Source organism: Marmota marmota, unplaced genomic scaffold (genome assembly GCF_001458135.2).
Source record: "Marmota marmota marmota unplaced genomic scaffold, marMar, whole genome shotgun sequence".
NCBI lineage: Eukaryota > Metazoa > Chordata > Mammalia > Rodentia > Sciuridae > Marmota > Marmota marmota.
Window position 1 is genome coordinate 16,679,261 of NW_026000174.1, and position 22,081 is coordinate 16,701,341.

General features: G+C 38.3%; 1 protein-coding gene and 1 pseudogene across 1 annotated transcript; both read left to right on the forward strand.

The window, feature by feature from the left end:
- The first annotated feature begins 7,048 nt into the window (after window positions 1-7,048).
- LOC107156997 lies at window positions 7,049-8,094 on the forward strand (annotated as a pseudogene).
- A 3,853-nt stretch (window positions 8,095-11,947) lies between these two features.
- LOC107157005 (olfactory receptor 52I1-like) lies at window positions 11,948-12,949 on the forward strand. The gene has a single exon (XM_015503222.1). The coding sequence runs from the start codon at window positions 11,948-11,950 to the stop codon at window positions 12,947-12,949; it is 1,002 nt and encodes a 333-aa protein (XP_015358708.1).
- The last annotated feature ends 9,132 nt before the right edge of the window (window positions 12,950-22,081 follow it).

Consider the following 22,081-nt stretch of genomic DNA (forward strand, 5'->3'; position numbering starts at 1 on the left):
AGGTTTTTCATGCCTTCACAGTTCACTTTTGGTAGGTTATATGTACCCAGGAATTTATCCATTTCTTCTAGGTTTTCCAATTTATAGTAAATAATTTAGTTGTTTGTAACAGTCCCTGGTGATATTTATATTTTTTGTATTATCAGTTGTAATATCTCATTTTTTTCTCTAATCTTATTTGGTTTGTCTCTTTTTTTTTCCTTGATTAGTCTACATAAAGTTTTGTTGATTTGTTTGTCTTTACAAAGAACCCACTCTTTGTTTCACTGATTTTTTGAATTCAATTTTTTAGTCACTATTTTATTTCTTTCTGCTCTGATCTTCATTACGTCTTTCCTGCTTTTTTATTTTGGGCTTGATCTTCTCTTGCTTTCATTAGGTTGTTTATTTGAAATTTTTATATGTTGTTTTCATGTATGCATTTGTTGCTATAAACTTCCTTCTTGTAACTGCTTTTGCTATATCCCATAAGTTTTCATATGTTCTGTTTCCATTTTCATTTGCTTTTTAAAATTTCTTAATTTCTTTAGTGACTCATTGTGCATTGATAGTGTGTTATTTAGTCTCCATGAATTTGTGTAATTTCTAAAGTTTCTATTGCTGTTCATTTCTAGTTTTGTTGCATTGCAGTCTGAAAATATACATGAGATGGTTTGATATTTTTAATTTGAGACTTGTTTTGTTGCCTAATGTATGGTCTGTTCCAGAGAACAATGTGTATTCTGTAGCTGTTGAATGAGCTATTCTATAAAGTTTATTAGTTCCAGTTAGTTTATAGTACAGTTTATTTCTGATTTTTCTGCTAATTGTTTTGACAGAATGATTTGTTCATCAAGGCAAGTTGGGTGTTGAAGTCTTCTACCATTATTGAGTTGGAGATTTCCCTTTTTGATCTACTAGTGTGGGTTTATAAAATCAGCTTCTCTAGCATTAAGTGAATGTATATTTATAATTGTTATATCTTACTGAATTGATCTTCTCATTATTATGTAGTATAGCAACCTTCTTTATTTCTTTTTGTAGGTTTTTGTATTTTGCTATCAATCATTTTTTTCTTATTTTTTTGGATACTGGATACCAGGGATTGAACTAGGGGGCACTCGACAACTGATCGACATCTCTAGCTCTATTTTGTATTTTATTTAGAGATAGGGTCTCACTGAGTTGTTTAGTGCCTCACTGTTGCTGAGGCCGGCTTTGAACTCATAATTTTTCTGCCTCATCCTCTAGAGCCTCTGGGATTAGAGGTGTGTGCCAGTGTGCCCTCTGTCAATCATTTTTACTGAGAGAACAAAGCTCTGATGAAAGAGATCAGACAACTACTGATAGTTCTCCGATAGTTCTTCAGAGACAGGGAAATATGGAGTGAAAGTAGAAATTTCATCTGTCATTTAGTTCATGAAATTGATTAAGACATGAGCTGGCTTTTTTTTTCCTCTCGTCAACTTTACTGAAATTCAATACAGATCAAGGGAATCAAATAAAAGGCAGCAGTTTTTCCTAGAGATCAATGTATCATTTACAAATGAATTATGAGTTGTTACACAAAGCTTTCTTGGTACAATTCACTAAAGATAAATATAGTACTTAAGGAGACAGCTATGTGTCAACAAATGAACCATTTTGACCCAGTCTGGTGAACCAAGACAGCACCCCATAGTTTTAAATGATCCAAGATTAGAAATAGAACCACAACCTTTGACTATTGATATATTATTATAATCTCTTTTTCTTTTTCTTTTTTTTTTGTTTCATAATGTTATGTATAACTAAAAAGATTCATTTTGACACAATTTTTAAAAGAATGGAATATAATTTGCTCTAATTCACTCCCCAGTACTTCCTCTAACCCTCCCCTCTCCTGTTTCCACCCCTCTACTCTACTGATCTATCTTTCTGCTATTTACTTATAGGGTGTGTGCACGTGCATGTGTGTGCACATGGCTGTGTGTGTGTGTGTGTTTTAAAGTGTCTCGACCACCCCTTCTGACCAGTGCACTACTGCGAGAGCCAAGATCCAGCCCAGACAGCTCACAAGAGCCCATGCGGTATCCAGGATTTCAGTAGGCCCGGTTTACTGCCCCCCTGGTGGCGTAGACACTGCCAGAGCCTAGCCTTTGGCATAGGACCACCCCTTCCTATCAGCAGACTACTGCAGGGTTCAAGCCCAGTGGCCCAGATCCACCCACTCCAACTTAAGCAGGTCCCAGTCACAGGATGCAGTAGCATCCATTGAGGGATACCAGCAGGGTCTAGAAGCCCAACATCAAGGTGAGGTACAGACACAGGTACTAAAAGAATATAGAGAAGAAATTAATATCAGAGATCCATGTAGCAAGAAAGGAAGACACATAGACAATATGAAAAAACAAGGGAAGAAAGTACCCCAAACAAACCAGGACACTATAATACCAGAACCCACAGGCAGCAAAGTTGATGAAATGTCAGAGAAGGAGTTCAGATGGTTCATAATTAAAATGATCTGTGAATTAAAGAATGACCTAAATGAGCAAATACACGCAAAAATTGACCACTCCAACAATGAAATAAGAGAGCAAATGCAGATAGCAAAAATATTACTTCAAGAGAGAGAGAGAGAGATCCTGAAAAAAAAAAACCAGTCAGAAATCCTTGAAATGAAGGATACAATAAATCAAATAAAAAACTCAATAGAAAGCATAACCAACAGACTAGACCACTTGGAAGAAAGAACATCAGATAATGAAGACAAAATATACAATCTGGAAAATAAAGTTGAATACACAGTGAAGATAGTAAGAAACCATGAACAGAAAATCCAAGAATTATGGGATAGCATCAAAAGACCAAATCTAAGAGTTATTGGGAATAGAGGAAGGCACAGAGTTTCAAACCAAAGGAATGCACAATCTCTTCAATGAGATAATATCAGAAAATTTCCCAAGCATAAAGAACGAATTGGAAAACCAAATACAAGAGGCTTACAGGACATCAAATGTACAGAATTATAACAGATCTACACCAAGGCACATTATAATGAAAATGCCTAGCATACAACAAAATAAGGATAGAATCTTAAAAGCCGCAAGAGAGAGGAATCAAATCGCATATAGGGGAATACCATTTCATATCTCAGCAGATTTTTCAACCTAGACCCTCAAAGCCAGGAGATCATGGAACAACATATACCAAGCTCTGAAAGAAAATGGATGCCGGAGATCCAACATGGCGGCGGGCGCGGAGAGATCAAGTCTCTGACCTCTTCAGCTGTGCGGGCACAGGGAGTTGTAAACCGTCTAAATGCTGTTTGCTCAGGATCACTAGGCAATGCTGAGCTGACGTGGATCTGGGGCGAACAGTCTGGGCCTCTCAGAACATACACTGAGCCCGGATCGGCTGAATTCAAGCTCCCGTTCTCCTGCGTCTCACAGACAAACCGCTGTGACTCAGCACTAAACTATCCCGCTGAAACAACTGGTTGGCTCTTCTGATCCTATGGAGGTTAATGTCAACCGAGCCTTCATAGGCAGTGGCCACAGTATTGAAACGGGGCTTGGGAGAGACAGTCAGGACCCACCCGTTGCATTGGTCACCCGGCAAAGGGAACGAACTGTCACCATTTGCATGGGATACCACCATGGCAGAGAACTGACGTCACCAGAATGCAGCGGAGGAGATAACTTCATTGAAACCAGCGGCGATAGGTGTGTAATCCCCTAGCCTTCCCTCTCCACACAGCGGGGAAACCTTAAGGGCCCCTCCCAGCTCTCCCTTGAGCGCATTAGCCAGATTGAGGGAATCAGGAGTGGCGCGGGACCCGCGGTGCGGAACTCCTGGCTACCGCTCCCACCAGTGCTGACAACTGAGGTCTCTTGCACCAGCTACCGGGGGTGTGGCTACCGGAGGGCAAGCAAAATTCACTGAGGGTTCTCAGCCCCAAGCTCTACAAACTTAGGGTCTGAGGGAATGGCAAACAGGGAGAGTGTGCCCAGTCGTTCATGAAAACAGGGCTCCCAGGAGCACCAGACGTGGCGTGTAGCCAGTATTGTGGTGAGCGTCACCGGTGAGGTGAGCGGGGCCTGGCTTGAGGAAAAGTGGGGAAGTGACTAGACACAAGAGAAGGCCCTAGGCACTCAGGATTGGAGACCCGCCCAGTCTGGGAGGAGGAGCTGCTGCACAGTGATTGGTTCCCGCGTATTGAGAGGAGAAGCTTAGCCCGGTGGGAACAGCTCCACCTACTGGAAGAGAAGTTAATCGAACTCTAAGACTGCATTTATTAATTTTTTTTTTAATTTGGTTTTTTTTTTCGTTTTCATTTTTTTTGTTGTTTTTTAAATTTTTTTTTAAATTTAAATTTTAATTTTGGGAATCAACCTAACAAATCCATATGCAACAAAATGAAACTGAATCCCCTCCTGTCGCCATGCACGAAAGTTAACTCAAAGTGGATCAAGGAGCTAGATATCAAATCAGAGACACTGCGTCTGATAGAAGAAAAAGTTGGCTCCGATCTACATATTGTGGGGTCGGGCTCCAAATTCCTTAATAGGACACCCATAGCACAAAAGTTAATAACAAGAATTAACAAATGGGACTTACTAAAACTGAAAAGTTTTTTCTCAGCAAGAGAAACAATAAGAGAGGTAAATAGGGAGCCTACATCATGGGAACAAATTTTTACTCCTCACACTTCAGATAGAGCCCTAATATCCAGAGTATACAAAGAACTCAAAAAATTAAACAATAAGAAAACAAATAACCCAATCAACAAATGGGCCAAAGACCTGAACAGACACTTCTCAGAGGAGGACATACAATCAATCAACAAGTACATGAAAAAATGCTCACCATCTCTAGCAGTCAGAGAAATGCAAATCAAAACCACCCTAAGATACCATCTCACTCCAGTAAGATTGGCAGCCATTATGAAGTCAAACAACAACAAGTGCTGGCGAGGATGTGGGGAAAAGGGTACACTTGTACATTGCTGGTGGGACTGCAAATTGGTGCAGCCAATTTGGAAAGCAGTATGGAGATTTCTTGGAAAGCTGGGAATGGAGCCACCATTTGACCCAGCTATTCCCCTTCTCGGTCTATTCCCTAAAGACCTAAAAAGAGCATGCTACAGGGACACTGCTACATCGATGTTCATAGCAGCACAATTCACAATAGCAAGACTGTGGAACCAACCTAGATGCCCTTCAATAGACGAATGGATAAAAAAAATGTGGCATTTATACACAATGGAGTATTACTCTGCATTAAAAAATGACAAAATCATAGAATTTGCAGGGAAATGGATGGCATTAGAGCAGATTATGCTAAGTGAAGCTAGCCAATCCCTAAAAAACAAATGCCAAATGTCTTCTTTGATATAATGAGAGCAACTAAGAACAGAGCAGGGAGGAAGAGCAGGAGGAAATGATTAACATTAAACAGAGACATGAGGTGGGAGGGAAAGGTAGAGAAAAGGGAAATTGCATGGAAATGGAAGGAGACCCTCATTGTTATACAAAATTATATATAAGAGGTTGTGAGGGGAATGGGAAAATAAACAAGGAGAGAAATGAATTACAGTAGATGGGGTAGAGAGAGAAGATGGGAGGGGAGGGGAGGGGGGATAGTAGAGGATAGGAAAGGTAGCAGAATACAACAGTTACTAATATGGCATTATGTAAAAATGTGGATGTGTAACCGATGTGATTCTGCAATCTGTATTTGGGGTAAAAATGGGAGTTCATAACCCACTTGAATCTAATGTATGAAATATGATATGTCAAGAGCTTTGTAATATTTTGAACAACCAATAAAAAAAATAAATTAAAAAAAAAAGAAAATGGATGCCAACCAAGAATCTTATATCCAGCAAAATTAAGCTTTAGATTTGATGATGAAATAAAAACCTTCCATGATAAATAAAAGTTAAAAGATTTTTCAACTAGAAAGCCTGCACTACAGAACATCCTTAGCAAAATATTCCATGAAGAGGAAATGAAAAACAATGATAAAATCAGCAGAGGGAGAGATTACACTAAAGGAAAATCTAATCAGAGGAGAAACTAAGTCATGTTAAATACCAAAATATAAACAAAAATGGCTGGGAATACAAATCATGTCTCAGTAATAACCCTGAATGTTAATGGCCTAAACTCACCAATCAAGACATAGACTAGGGGCTGGGATTGTGGCTCAGCGGTAGAGCATTGGCCTAGCATGGGCGGGACCCGGGTTCAATCCTCAGCACCACATAAAAATAAAGGCATTGTGTTGTGTTCATCTATACCTAAAAAAATAAATATTTTTTTAAAAAAGACATAGACTAGCAGATTGGATCCCTTCGAGTCTCTCATGACCACTTTCCTCTCTGTTTTCTACAAAAATGCCTGATAACTTCAGATTTTTCTTTGTTTTTGGCTTATTACACTTAATATAATGACCTTCATTTCTATTGATGTTGTTTCAAATGAAAAATAAAAGAATTTCTTTGTTTCTTTTTTTTTTTTTTGATACTGGGATTTGAACTCAGGAGTGCTTAACCATTGAGCCACATCCCCAATCTTTTTTATATTTTATTTAGAGACAGGTTCTTGCTAAGTTGCTTAGGACCTTGCTAAGCTGCTGAGGCTAGCTTTGAACTTGTGATCCTCCTGCCTCAGCCTCCTGAGCCATTAGCACTATAGGCAATCACCACTGTGCCTGGCAGAATTTCATTACTTGTGTGACTGAATAATATTCCATTGTGCATATATACCATATGTTGTTTATCTGTTCATTCACTGAAGGGCAACTGTGTTGATTTCATATTTAGCTATTTCAAATATATTTTTGTTTGAATTACTGAGTTCTTATTTTGAAAAATTTATTTGGTCCCTTTTAAAGATTTTTTTGCTAAATTTTTGATTCATATCATGAGTTTTGTTTCTATTTTGTTCATCTGTCTTTCTGTACTCTCTTGAACCTCATTGTTTCCTTATAATTATTATTTTTAAGGCTTCATCAGACATTTTTGGGTTCAGGGATTTTGGCTTGCTTCCCATTCTTCCTAGTTTTCAATTTCCTTGTGGTGGGGATGACCAAGGGTTTGGCAGAAATGGGAAGCATTCAGAGTATGGAGACCATGCAAGACCTGCCCTCCTACCTGGATAGAGTGAGGATCCTAGAAAGCAAACTCTGGGAACATCTGGAGAAGGGACCCCAAATAAAAGACTGGGTGCATTACTACAAGATCATCAAGAGCTTTAGGCTCAGATCTTGGCAAATTTTGTGGTCAAATACCTGAATTCTCTGCAGATTTGCAACTTTCATCTTGCTGTTGAGAACATTAGAGTCAATTATGAGACAGAGATGGCCATGTGCCAGTTGATAGACAGTGACATCCAGGGGCTCCTCAAGGTCATTGATGACACTAGTATCACTTGACTTCAACTAGAGGAAACTGAGGCTCTAAAGGAGGAGGAGTTGTTCATGAAGAAGAACCACGAGGAGGCATGGTCTTCAAGGTTACATTGCCAGCTGTGGATTGACCACAAGGTGAATGCCCCCAGATCTTAGGACCTTAGCAAGATCATGACAGACATCCAGGCCCAGTATGATGAACTGGCTCAGAAGAACTGAGAGGAGCTGAACAAGTACTGGTTCCAGGAGATCAAGGAGAGCACCACAGTGGTCACTTTGCAGAGTGCTGAGATTGGAGCTGGTGAAATAATGCTCACAGAGCTGAGATGCCCAGCCCAGTCCTTGGAGATCCACCTGGATGCCATGAGAAATCTGAAGTCCAGTTCAGAGAACAGTCTGAGGGGCATGTAAACTTCCTACACCTTCTGTATAGAATAACGTAATGGGGTCTTGCTGCATCTGGAATCAGAGCTGGCATAGATACAGGCAAAAAGGCAGACCAGACCCAGGACATACAAAACTCTGGTGAACATCAAGGTTAGTCTGGAGGCTGATGTTGCCCCTTCCCACTGCTTGCTGGAAGTCAGGAAGGACTTCAGTATCAATGATGGCCTACACAGCAGCAACTCTATGCGAAATATTAAAAGGACTGCCACCTGTGGGATTGTAGACCCCACAATGGTGTCTGAGACCAATGATACCAAAGTACTGTGTCACTGAGGAAGCAAAAGCAGGGAACCCTTGGGTAATAGGAAACAAACAAAAAATGGTCAGAGATCACCAGAGAAAACAGTAAAAACTGTAGGCAAAGATATAAATAAATTGTATAGTGTCATACAGATATAATATGGTGCCACCACTGGTAAAGAATGTGAAGGTTCCTCAAAAAATAAAAAAAAATTAGAACTACAATATGATGCATGAATCTTACTTATGGATATACATTCAAAGGATTCGATCAGGATCTTCAAGACATACTCATTTTCACAGTAGCAATTAAGTACGAGAGTTGTACAAAACAGTGAAATTTGTCATGATAGAATGTGAATCTTGATTCTCTGCCTTGCTAGCTATGTGACCTTCTATGTACCTCAAATTCACCTATGAAATGTAGATGTACTGATGGCTCACATCAGAGGACTGTGAAAACTGAATGAGAACAATCTATGAGAAGCATATAGCAGACTTTAACAAACATAACCAACGTTGGACCTTTTATTTTCCTTTCAGGATGCACTGTTTATCATTACTCTGATATTTAGTTATTCTCTGAAGACTTGAAGAGACAAAGACACTTTATTCACTAAGCATCTTCTGCAACCTATATTGTAGAAAGCCCCAGAGGCAGGGTGCAGGGATGAACTAGTCTCAGGAGTCAGTGTTTGGCTGCTCAGCTGAGATAAAGGAAAAATGGTTATGGAGGGAATAGGTGGAATAACAGAGTATCTAGCAGGGAAAGAAGGTTCCCAGGGGGAGGTAGTAAAGGACAATAGTCATCATGACTCTATATTGTCATCTTTGATCTCCTTGGCTTGCTCTTCTCCTTCTGAAGAGGCCTTGTATAAATCCTCCCTCTATTGGGTGTCAGAAATGTGGACTACCAGACATAGACGATCAGAGAAAGTTGAATAGAGAAAACTTCCGGGATGCGGATGATTGACCTGGGGATTGAAGGTTGGGTCGATGGAGTCTTAAGGCCAAGGCTACCCTGGAAAGAGGATTCAAGTGGAGAACACAGTTATAGACTACTCTCCAGGTCTGGAAATACTGCCAACACCAAGAGATTCTTTAGGAAATGATGGGAGGATGAAGAATGTGGGAGAGGGGACAGGAACATAGGACAACTTTGGTTGAAAGCAGAGACAATATGAGGTAAGTCTAAACTTGGGATGGTGGACAGATATATTTTAGGTCTCAGGATGAACTATGAGAAAAGCAACCAAGGTTAGGGATAATTGGGAGCTCACTGGGATGAAGAGTAGAGGTTCAGGGTTATATAAACAGAAAGGCTCCATTCAAATGAATTATGCATTAGTATTTCAACTTTTAAAGAAAATTTTGAGTCATGAATTTCCCATCCTTAAAATAGGAATGAAAATCTCATATATCCTATGAGTTCCTATTGATTTAAATGACTTCTCTAAGCTAGATTTTAGTGACCCTCTGGGTCTTCATGTGAGTATCTCTTTAGGGTTGAAGTCAGAGGTGAGAACAGAGCTGGAAATGTGCTTAGGAGAGGTTGGCCAGAGCTTTCTGAAAAGAGAGACCTCAACATCAAGGAAGCATTGTGTCTGAATCTTGACCTGGGTAGTGGCTTTGCAAGTGTGTTCATATGTTTACATTATGATGCTTTATCATGCTGTATACCTTTAATTTCTGCATCTAAATGTATGCATGTCATGCTTCAAAGAGTTGACCAAATTATAAGGGAGCACTCAGTGATATTATAAGAAATTACTGGACTGGCAACAGATCTTTGATGGAGCTCACTGCTGATCTTAGCATGAGATCTTAGAAAATTTTTAGTGGCAATAGGTTGGGTAAAATAAAAACTTTAAAAGATAAAACTGACCCAACCAAATGCCCTGTTCTTAAGGAGAATTAAGACATTGGTGAACCTCTAGCAGTGCTGATGAAGATCAAAAGTATACAAAGAGGGAACAAAACCTCTCCAAAAATCATAAGAAGAATGTCCACTGGATATGGCTGGAGAGAGGAAGGATGGGGTGGGGCATAAACTGTGGCTGCCCTCAGAAGAAAGGTGTATTTACACAGAGCATCCAGGAGGGGAGGACCTGGATCAGAGGTGGGTGGAGAAGTAGGCATTCTGAATCCTCTGCTCTTCTCCATCTGTTCAGGCAGTGAGGCTCAGCTCTAAATTTGTGGCATTCATCATTCACATAGCAGTCTTAAGGACATCCAGATATTTTTTTTTCTACTTGTCACCAGTATTCTTCTTTCAAAGCTTTCCCCTGTCTTCTGATCTATCACTGAAAGCATCTCATCATGTGGTGGTACACAGCAAGTTTCTCATGACCTTCTCTGAAGAGATCATTATTTCATTTAGTCTGCCCTATCATATAGCATTTATTTATTCTTAAGGGTTTTTGTGTTGTTATTTGTTTGAGGACCATAGTTTGAATTCAGGTCTCAGAACTGGGCTTTTTAGAGAACTCCTGAGGACTCCCCACAAGGCTCCTGAGGGCATCTGGGCCTGGAGTCATCACTGATCAGCCCTCCAGAAGCAAATGGAAGGGGCAAGTGTACATCATATGGTTGGGATGCTGAATCAGGTGAATGTCTGTCTAGGGCCTGGCTCACAGGGAAAATGTCTACTGAAGCAGAACTGCATCAGCCTGATCTATCCAACTATTCAGTGAGGGGCCAGGCCCCTGAAGAGAATTAAACTTGAGTGAATGGATATAGTTAATATCCAAGGGTAAGGATGTGGCAACTTCTCAACCTGGAAATCATTTATTACAGGGAGGTACAGGAAGAGACAGCTGAAGTCAGGCTATTATTATTGGCAAATAAGCCTCCATCATTGAAGCTTGCCTGGAAATATAGGAAACAGTTCTTGGATTAGATCTGACTACTGTAAATCAACACAATTGATGTGCTGACTCACTGAGCTGAGGCCTTGAGAGTTACAGTTTTAGGATAATGAGGGTTTGCCACAATAGATCAAATGGACATAAGATGTCCTGATCCACACTTGAGATATTAGATCTAGTTCTGGGACTGAGATACTTGCCCATTTCTCTGGGGAGTGGAATGATCTGACAGTAACTGGAAAACAGTTGAAGCATCACTTCAGTTTGAATCAAAGATGCTCATATTGCCCGCTTCCATTTTATCTTTAATTTCATTTAAAAAAATGGCCATAGAGGTGTCAACCACTCTTACCAAGAATTTGTTATTAGAGATAGGTTATAAGTAAATGTAAAATAAATTGTCACAGAATTGACCATTTTTTTTAAAAAAGCAATCAAGCAAGCAAACAAAAAAACTAAGCTTGAAAGCTAGCCTATAGATGAACAGAGAATGACTTCATAATGAACCTTTTAGGTTTACCCCACCAGGTCATCTCAGTTAAATAACATGGCAACACCTGAATGAGGAGATGTAAGACAGATATGGAAATGAACTGAAATTTCCAAGTGTTGGAGCTCAGATTCTGGATGTGCACATGGGTAGCTTTTTCCTTATCAAAACTATCCCAGGTGTACAATGAATCAAAATGCATTTTGCTATTATATATAACTAATTAAAATAAATTAATTTAAAAAAAACTGTCCCAGTGAAGCCATAACAATTTTTTGGATAAGTATCCATAATTATTCACCTGATTATAACTGTATTTACTTAATTCAACTCCTCGAATCACAATTGGAAAGACCTAGACTTTAAAATATCTTAAAATAGCAATTATACAATAAATTTATCTTAGATGAAATAGCTTATGTTTTGTCGACTATGAGGTATGCATGTTTGTTCTATATTATACTTCACTAATACTACAGTGTGAAACAAATATTATAAGACTATATCATTTCTTATATCATTTTTTTAGATGAACAGAAAAGTATTCTCACCTGTGATGCTGGGGCCACCCTATAACCACACAATGGAAATCCCTGCCACCTTCTTCCTTGTGGGCATTCCAGGCTTGCAGTCTTCACACCTTTGGCTGGCTGTCTCACTGAGTGCCATGTACACCACAGCCCTGGTAGGAAACAGCATCATCATGATGGTAATTTGCATGGATTCCACTCTACGAGAGCCCATGTTTTGCTTCCTGTGTATTCTGGCTGCTGTGGACATCGTCATGGCCTCCTCTGTGGTCCCTAAGATGGTGAGCATCTTCTGCTCAGGACACAGTTCCATCAGCTTCCAGGCCTGTTTCACTCAAATGTACTTTGTCCATGCAGCCACAGCTGTGGAGACAGGGCTGTTGCTGGCCGTGGCTTTTGACCGCTATGTAGCCATCTGCAAGCCCCTACACTACAAGAGCATTCTCACACCCAGAGTGATGCTGGGGATGAGTGTGACCATCACCATCAGAGCTATTATATCCATGACCCCATTGAGTTGGATGATTAGTCATCTACCTTTTTGTGGCTCCCATGTGGTTCCCCATTCCTATTGTGAGCACATGGCTGTGGCCAAGTTAGCATGTGCTGACCCCATGCCCAGCTGTTTCTACAGTTTGATTTGTACCTCCATTATTGTTGGCTCTGATGTAGTCTTCATTGCTGCCTCCTATACCTTAGTTCTCAGGGCAGTGTTTGGTCTCTCCTCAAAGAATGCTCAGTGGAAGGCATTAAGCACATGTGGCTCCCATGTGGGGGTTATGGCTTTGTTCTACCTACCTGGGATGGTATCCATTTATGTAGCCTGGCTAGGACAGGACTCAGTTCCTCTACACACTCAGGTGTTGTTAGCTGACTTGTATTTGGTCATTCCACCCACCTTGAACCCCATCATCTACGGCCTGAGGACAAAACAACTACGGAAGAGAATAATGAGTTTGTTGATGTTCTTCCTCTTTCACCATCCCAGTCAAGGTGAATGACACACAACTGTTCATGCCTTGAGCAATTCATCTTCAAAGATGCTTTAGTAATCTATGGAGGTGAATTGTTTGCTTAGCACCTCAAGAATTGTAAGATGAAGCTGTAAAGAGCATCCTTGCATAGATTTAATTTCTAGTAAGAATATCAATGAAATGTTTTGAGCAACTAATAAATTTCTGATGTTTTTTTAAAAAAGAATATCTATGAATTGTGCTGCTATAAACATTGATATGCCTGTATCACTATATTATGCTTATGTCAGTTCTTTTGGATAAATACCCAGGAGGGGGATAACTGGGTTGTATGGTGGTTCCATTCCTAGTTTTATGAGGAACCTCCATACAGCTTTCCAGTACTAATTTGCCATTCCACTAACAATGTATGAGTGTATCCTTCCCCCACATCTTTGCCAGTACTTATTATTATACATATCCCCAATGAATACCATTCTAACTGAGTGAGATGAAATTTCAATGTAGTTTTTATTTGCATTTCCATGATTGCTAGAAATGTTGAACTTTTTTTTTTTCATTTGTTTGTTGGCTATTTGTATTTCTCCATTTAAGATGTGTCTGTTTAGTCCATTTGCCCATTTCCCTCCCCCGCTTTTTTTGCAGGGGTGGGGTGGGAAGTGGTAATTGAACCCAGGAGCAATTAACCACTGAGCCACATTCTTGGCCCTTTTTATTTTTCATTTTTAGATAAGGTCTCACTTGAATTGCTTAGGGCTCGTTAAATTGCTGAAGATGGATGGCTCTGAACTTGCAATCCTCCTGTTTTGGCATCCTGAATTTCTGGGATCATAGGCATGTATCACCATGCTCCACTATTTTGCTTATTTTTGATTAGATTATTTGCTTCTGGGGAGTTTGTTTTTTGAGTTCTTTGTATATTTTGGATACTAATCCCCTGTGGGAGGAGCAACTGGCAAAAATCTCCCATTTTTTATGCAATCTTTTCATACTTTTTTTTCCTTTTCCATACAGCTTTTTAATTTGATGCTGTCCTGCTTATTGTTTCATAGTTTTATTTCTTGCACTTTAAGGGTCTTGTTAAGAAATTCAGGGCATGTGCCAATATGTTGGAGTGTTAAACCTATATTTTCTTCTAGCAGTTGCAAAGTGTTGGTCTAATTCCAGGGTCTTGATCCACTTTGAGTTGATTTTTGTGCTGGGTGGGATATGGGGATCTAGTTTCATACTTCTCCTTAGGAATATTCATTTTCCTTTAAAAAGGTTGTCTTTTCTCCAATGTATGGTTTTGACACATTTATCAAGTAGCAGGTCACTGCATCTATGTGGATTTGGCTCTGTGTCTTCTATTCCATAGGTCTTCATGTATGTTTTCATACCAATACCATTTCATTTTTGTTTCTATAGCTCTACGGTATAATTTGAGGTATTATTCTGCTTGCTCAGGATTGCTTTGGCTATTTTGGGTCTCTTATTCTTTGAGTTGAATTTTAGGATTGTTTTGTTTTTCTAGTTCTGGGAAGACTGTCATTGAAATCTTGATGGGGATTGCATTGATGTATAATGTATAATGCTTTTGGTAGTATGGTCATTTTGACAATATGAATCTGCCTATCCAAGAACATGGGAGGTCTTTCTATTTTCTAAGGTCTTCTTCAATTTCTTCGTTCAGTGTTTTACGTTTTCATTGTAAAGATCTTTCACCTCCTTGGTGAGATTTATTCCAAGTACTTAATTATTTTTAGATCATTGTGAATTCAATATTGCTGATTTATGGATCCAGCCCAGGTTCCAGTCAATAGATGAATGGGATAAAGATAGCATGTGATAGATCCATAATGGAGTTTTACTCAGCCATAAAGAAGAATGAAATTATGGCATTTGCTTGTAAATGGATGAAACTGGAGTATATCTTGCTAAGTGAAATAAGTCAGATTTGGGAAGTCAAAGGTCAAAGGTTTCCTCTTATGTAGAGAAGCTAGACCAAAATGAGGACAAAAATGGGGGATACCATGATCCTCAAAGGTATATAAGAGGATTAGAATAAGGGATACAAAGGGAAGGAAGAGGGAATGATAAGGAAGTACTAGGGACTGAAATGGAGCAAGTCATGTTCCATGCATATATTATTATGTCAAAATGAACCCCAACATATGTATAACTGTAATGTGCTAATAAAAACATAAAAGGAATGACAATGAAATGATTCTCATTTCTGACACCTGTTTAGATAGGGTTATACAGAGAATATAGATTTGGTATTTTTGTTCCTTTATTTCCTGTTCAATATTTCCAACCTAATATCCTGTGAGTCTTTCTGCTGAAGAAAACAACTTTTTTGCACTCTTCCATCAACACCTATCTCATTTTCTTTTTCTTTTTTAATAGTATTTAAAAATTTTTTTAAAATAAAAGTGTAATGTATTACAATTCTTATTACATGTATGCAGCACAATTTTTCATATCTCTGGTCATATATAAAGTATGTTGAACCCAATTCATGTCTTCATACATGTACTTTGGATGATGATGTCTATCACATTCCACCATCCTTGATAATCCCTTTCCATTTCCCTTTCCCTCATTTGACAAAATATAGCACTCTTTCATGTTCAAAACACTAGAAAAACTAGAATAAGAGGAACATATCTCAACATCATAAAGGCTATCTGTGCTAAGCCTCAGGCCAACATCATTCTAAATGGAGAAAAGTTAAAGGCCTTCCCTCTAAAAACTGGAACAAGACAGGGATGCTCTCTTTCACCACTTTTATTTAACATAGTTCTTGAAACACTGGCCAGAGCAATTAGATAGACGAAAGAAATTAAAGGATATGTATAGGAAAAGAAGAACTTAAATTAGCATTATTTGCTGATGATATGATTCTATACCTAGAAGACCCCCAAACCTGTCTCATTTTCTTAGAATTGTTTCAGCCTTCATGTTATATGGAAGAAGCTGTTACTCTCTGGCCCTAACTTGGGTCATGTGTTCACATGCAGAGAGGAGTCCCTTTCTAGTCTGAGTGAATTCTGGTTTATCTGAGGGTTATAATCTTGAGATAAAAAATGGTGGCAATTCTTCAACATAGAAACTTGGAAAAAGAAATCTGAACCATAGGAAGAACATCCAATTACCAGTATAGGATGCAAAGAATGTTTATTTTGCTGTTCTCTGGTTCCAGTTCACTTTGGACACCAAGGTACACCTCTGTTATTAACTTCTGTAAGAGCTCTACATCCTTTCAGACTTTTGTCAGTACACTGAATTTAGTGTGCTGACTTTCAACATTTTGTTCTTAAACAATGGTAGCCATGTCAATGTGATTTTTGGTTTAGGGCATACTTCATTTTTCTTTCTAGTCCTTGTCTGGTTTAAGGACAGAAGAGAGGGATAAAATATAAGCGAGGGCTTTGTTTTGATGGGAACCTCTCAGGATCTTTCTGGGATGAAAAGATTAATTGACATCCATATAGAAAAAGAAACTGAAATGTCACTATTTGTTTTTGCTTTTATTTCATTCTATATTCTCCTTTAAGAAAGTCTTAAACTGTGTACTCAATATTAAAAGAAAAAGAGCTTTGATGAATTATGAGTTCTGGGAGTTTTTTGGTGGAGATTTTTGGTCTTCTAAATATAGAATCATACCCTTGCAAACAAAGTTAGTTTGAGTTATTCTTTCCCTATTTGTACCCCTTTAATTTCTTTCTATTGCCTAATTACTCTGACTAGAGTTTCAAGGACTATGTTGAATAGAAGTGGTGAAAAAGGGCATTCTTGTTTTATTCTTGTTTTAGAGGGAATGTTTTCAGTTTTTCTCCATTTGGAATAATGTTGGCAGTGGGTTTGTCACATAGCTTCTACAATGTTGAGGTATGCTTATTCTATCTCTAGTTATTCCATTGTTCTAAACATGAATGGATGTTGTATTTTGTCAAATGTTTTTTCTGCATCAGTTGAAATAGTCATGTGGTTCCTGTCTTTAAGTGTGTTTATATGATGTTCTACATTTATTCATTTTTATATGTTGAACCAACCATGCATCCCTGGGATGAAACCCACTTGATTGTGGTGCTGTATCTTTTTTTTGGTACTGAATATTGAACCCAGGGGCACTTAATCACTGAGCCACATCCCTAGCTCATTTTTTATATTTTGTTTATGGCCAGGGTTTAGCTGAGTTGCTTAGGCCCTCACTAATTTGATGAGGCTGACTTTAAACTCATGATTTTCCTCCCTCAGCATCCCAAGCTGCTAGTATTACAGGCATGCGCCACCATACCTGGCTGCAGAGTCTTTTTAATGTGTTTTTGTATGCGATTTTAGATAGGGCATTAATTTCCAGGATATACAAAGAACTCAAAAAACTTAACACCGAAAAAACCCCCCAAATAATCCAATCAATAAATGGGCAAAGAATTGAATAGACATTTCTCAAATAAGAAAAATGATAGATCAACAAATATATGAAAAAATGTTCAACACCTCTAGCAATCAGAGAAATGCAAATTAAAACTACATTGAGATTCTATCTCACTCCAGTCAGAATGGCAATTATCAAGAATACAAGTAAGGGCTGGAGTTCTAGCTCAGTGGTAGAGAACTTACCCAGCACAGGTGAGGCACTAGGTTTGATCATCAGCACCACATAGATACAATACCTTTATTTTATTTATGTGTTTTTATCTACAATTAAAAAAATTCAAAAAGAAAAAAGAAGACATAACAACCAATGTTGGTGAGAATGTGGAGAAAAGGGAACACTCATATTTTGCTGGTGGGACAGCAAATTGATGCAGCCACTCTGGAAAGCAGTATGGAGATTTCTCCCCAAAACTAGGAATGGAACCATCATTTGACCCAGTTATCCCACTCCTTGGCATAAATTAAAAAATTAAAATCAGCCTACTACCGAAGAAGAGCCACACTGATGTCTTATAGCAGCACAATTCCCAATAGCTAAGCTATGGAACCAACCTACATGCCTATCAACAGATGAATGGATAAAAAAATTGTGGGATATATATATGCAGTGGAATATTACTCAAACATAAAGAAGAATGACTTTGTGACATTTGCCAGTAAATGGATGATCTGGAAAATATCATTCTAAGCGATATAAGCCAATCCCCCAAAACCAAAGGCCAAATATTTTCACTGATATGTCGAAGTTAAACCACAATAAAGGAGGAACAGGAAGAAGACTATTCTGTAGATGAGACAAAGGGAATGAAAGGAGGGAGGAGGAGAAGGAGGAAGGGAATAGGAAAGATAGGAAAATTATATTCAACTTATTCTATATACACATGAAACTACCTAAGTGAACCCCACCATCATGCCTGCCTGCACAAGTTGGGTTCTAATTAGAATAAGATATATCCTATGCTTGTATAATTTTATTAAAATGGATTCTACTATCATGTATAACTAAGAAGAATCAATAAAATTAAAAAGAAAAGATCTTATTTGTAAGAGACACATATATTTGATGAGGGCACATTTGAAAAATCTTAATAGAACATAACTTTCTGATAGTGCCCAAATTAAAAGTACAAGGAGAAACTGCATTGCTATGAGTGTTCTCTGAAATCTTAAGGGTCGCTTTCCACTGCTGGAAACTGTTAACTCCTAGAGAGTGCTGAAGATTTAATGAGATGATGATGAAAAAGAGATAACACAACATCTGACACACTGTATATACATAAAAACATCCCCAACACATTCCTAATTCCATGTTTGAATGATATTTCTAGATCCCGTATAAAGTAGTATTAATATAACTTTGAAATATATCTTCTGATTAACTACTTAGCATCCATACCTTTTGCTAACTTTGAACTTTTTTTTAATTCTGTTCCCATTTTTATTAGAAAATAATTGAGCACCAAAATATAAGGAACATTAAAAAAGACTTGTTTATTTACCAAGAATGTTTTCTACTTTTGAATGCCTAGCAGAGTAGGCATCAACCTCTTGAGAACCTGACAAAAGTGAAAATAGCAGCACAAGAGAATGAATTAATAATATGTCTTAAACACTTATAGATAATATTTTCACACAAGAAACTCAAAGCTTCAGAAGTGAAATGGTTAAAAAGCATAAGTTATAAAAATAATTGATCAAACTTAATGTAAATTTAATTAGTCAAAATAATATCTTGGGATTACATGATGAATTATATTTTGATAAGTGAGTAATGGAACTTAAAATTTCATAAGGCACATTGAAGATAGAATATTAGAAACACCTACACTGGAAAACTAAGAGGTGACAGGAAGAAAAATAGACAAATGGCATTACATAAAGTGTAAGTCATTTTATGTAACAAAGGACACAACAGAGTAAAGGCCACTTACAGAACAGAAGAAAATATTTCCTGATCTTATATTTTATAAGGCTCACCTGTCCAGTAAGTAAAATACTTCTACAACTCAACAAAAGTCTAATACACCAATTAAAATTTGGACAAAGGACTTTACAATTCTCTAAAGGTGGTATGGAAATGACCAACTAACATATGCAAAGAAGCTTTAAACACTGATCAACAGAGAATTAAAAATCAAAACAATATTGAGATAATACTTCATACTCATTAGGGTGACAACTATCAAAATCAAAACAAAATAGAGTAATACTGTTGGCCAGGATGTGGAGAAACTAAATTCCTTGTGAATTGTTGATTTTTAGGTGTAAAATTATGTAACCACTGATAAAGAATATGGATTTTCCTCAACACACACACACATACACACACACAAAACAAAAACAAAAAAACCCCCACAACCGAATTAATAAATGGGCTAAGGAGCTGAACAGACACTTCTTAGAAGAAGATATACAATTGATCAACAAATATATGAAAAAGTGTTCAACATCTCTAGTAATTAGAGTAGTTTTGATTTGCATTTCTCTAAGATTTCCTCTTGTGCCAGTCAGAATGGCAGTTATCATGAATATAAACATCAGTAAGGGTTGGCGAGGATGTAGGGAAAAAGCACACTCATACACTGCTGGTGGAACTGAAAATTGGTCACAACCACTCTAGAAAGCAGTATGGAGATTCCTTAGAAAACTTGGAATGGAACCATCATTTGACCCAGGTATCCCACCCACCCCTGACTCTATACCCAAAGGACTTAAAATCAGCATACTATAGTAATACAGCCACATCAATGTTTAGAGCAGCTCAGTTCACAACAGCTAAACTGTGGAAGCAACCTAGATGCCCTTCATTAGATGAATGGGTAAAGAAACTGTGGTATATAAACACAATCGACTGTTATTCAACACTAAAAGAATAAAATTATGGTATCAGCAGGTAAATGGACGGAGTTGGAGAATATCATGCTAAGTGAAGTATGTGAATCCCCCAAAACCCAAAGGCCAAAAATTCTTTCTGATAAGTGACTGCTGATCTATAATGGGGTGGGGGGATGAGATAAATGGAGGAACTTTGGGCAAAGGGGAGGGACGGGTGGAGAGGGGGCATGGGGTCAGGAAAGACTGTGGAATGAGATGGACATTACCCTAAGTACATGTATGACTGCACATATGGTGCGATGCTACATTGTGTACAAACAGAGAAATGAAAAGTTGTGCTTCATTTGTGTGCAATGAATCAAAGTGCATTCTGTTGTCATATAAATATATGACATTCTGTTGTCATATATACCTAATTTATATTAATTAATTAATTAATAAAACAAGGGACTTTTGTATGATGCTGCTATCTCACTTCAAGGTATATATCCAAGGAATTGATATGAGGTGCTCCTAGACTTATTTTTTTTTTTTTGCATACTAATGTTTACAGTAGCAATTAGGAATGTGAGTATACAAAAAAGTGAAATGCATTATGATTGATAGAAGTTCACCATAGCTAATAAGATTCAAACTCTATGTACCAGTATTTGTTAGAACATGCAGATGTATTGACAGCTATATCAGAGGGTTGTGAAAATTGAATGAGATCTTTTGGAAAGCATCTGAAGGGGTTCCTGGTGGGCTTTCACAGATCTAACCAATCTTGGACCTTTTGCTTTCCTTCTGGGAAATTCCTTGTAGAAAACTCTACACACTTAGTGTAATGGTTAGATATCCTCTGGAGGCTTGAAAAAATAAAGACATCTTAGACACTAACAATCTAACTCCTCCTGCATTCTTAAAAACTCCAGGGGCAGAGCAGAGAGAAAATCTAGTCTCTGGAGAAGTTACACAGTTTGACTGCTAGGCAGAAACCAAAGGAAGATGGGTGCCCATGGGAAATGACAGGTGATAAATTGTCTAACAGAGAATGGAGGCTCCCAGCCAGAGGTCTTTGAAAAGGACAATAGTAACCATGTGTATACATTGTTATCTTTGATCCCCTGGGTTCTAACTGCTCCTCCTAAAGGGTCCTGTATAAATCCTCCTGTTGGGTGAAAGGAATGTGGACTCTCAGGCATAGGTCACCAGAGAAAGTTGAATAGAGAAAACTCCAGGGATGTGGATATCTAACCAGTGGACACCAGGGTTGGGTTGATGGAATGTCAAGGCCAGGGTCACCCTGGAAATGAGGATTCATGTCCTCGACACAACCATAGACTACTGTCCAGCCTGGAGGCTGCTGCTGATACCAAGAGATTCTTCTGGAAATGATGGGCAGATGGAGGAGGTGGGATAGGAAACAGGAACATAAGACAACTTTGGTTGAAAGCAGAGAGGAGATGGGGTAAGTTCAAAATTGAGGTGGAAAAGCAACTTTCAGGATCAAGAAGAGTTATGAGAAATGCAATCAAGTTTAAACCGACTGGGAGCATTTTTTAGTTGGAGAGGAGAGGTACTCTGAGTCCACAGGGCTATCGTAAAAAGAAAGGCTCCTTTCAAATGAGTTATGTAATATTTTTACCTTTAAGAAATTTTTGAATTATGAGATTCCCATCCTTTAACTGGGAGTGAAAACCTCACATATCCTGTGATTTGGTTGCTTATTGTTGAGTGACTTATTTTGGTTGCTTATGTTGATTGACCCTCTGGGTCTGCATGTGGGTGTCTATGTAGGATTGAAGACACAGGTAGGAGCATGACTGGAAATCTGACTTAGGAGATGTTGTCCAAAGCTTGCTAGAAAGTGTGACCTCAGCAACCCGGAAGCTTGAATCTTGACCTGGGTAGTGGCTA

What these genes read in the sequence shown, in the direction of transcription:
- LOC107157005 (XM_015503222.1), top strand. Translation starts at nt 11,948, where the DNA reads ATGAACAGAAAAGTATTCTCACCTGTGATGCTGGGGCCACCCTATAAC.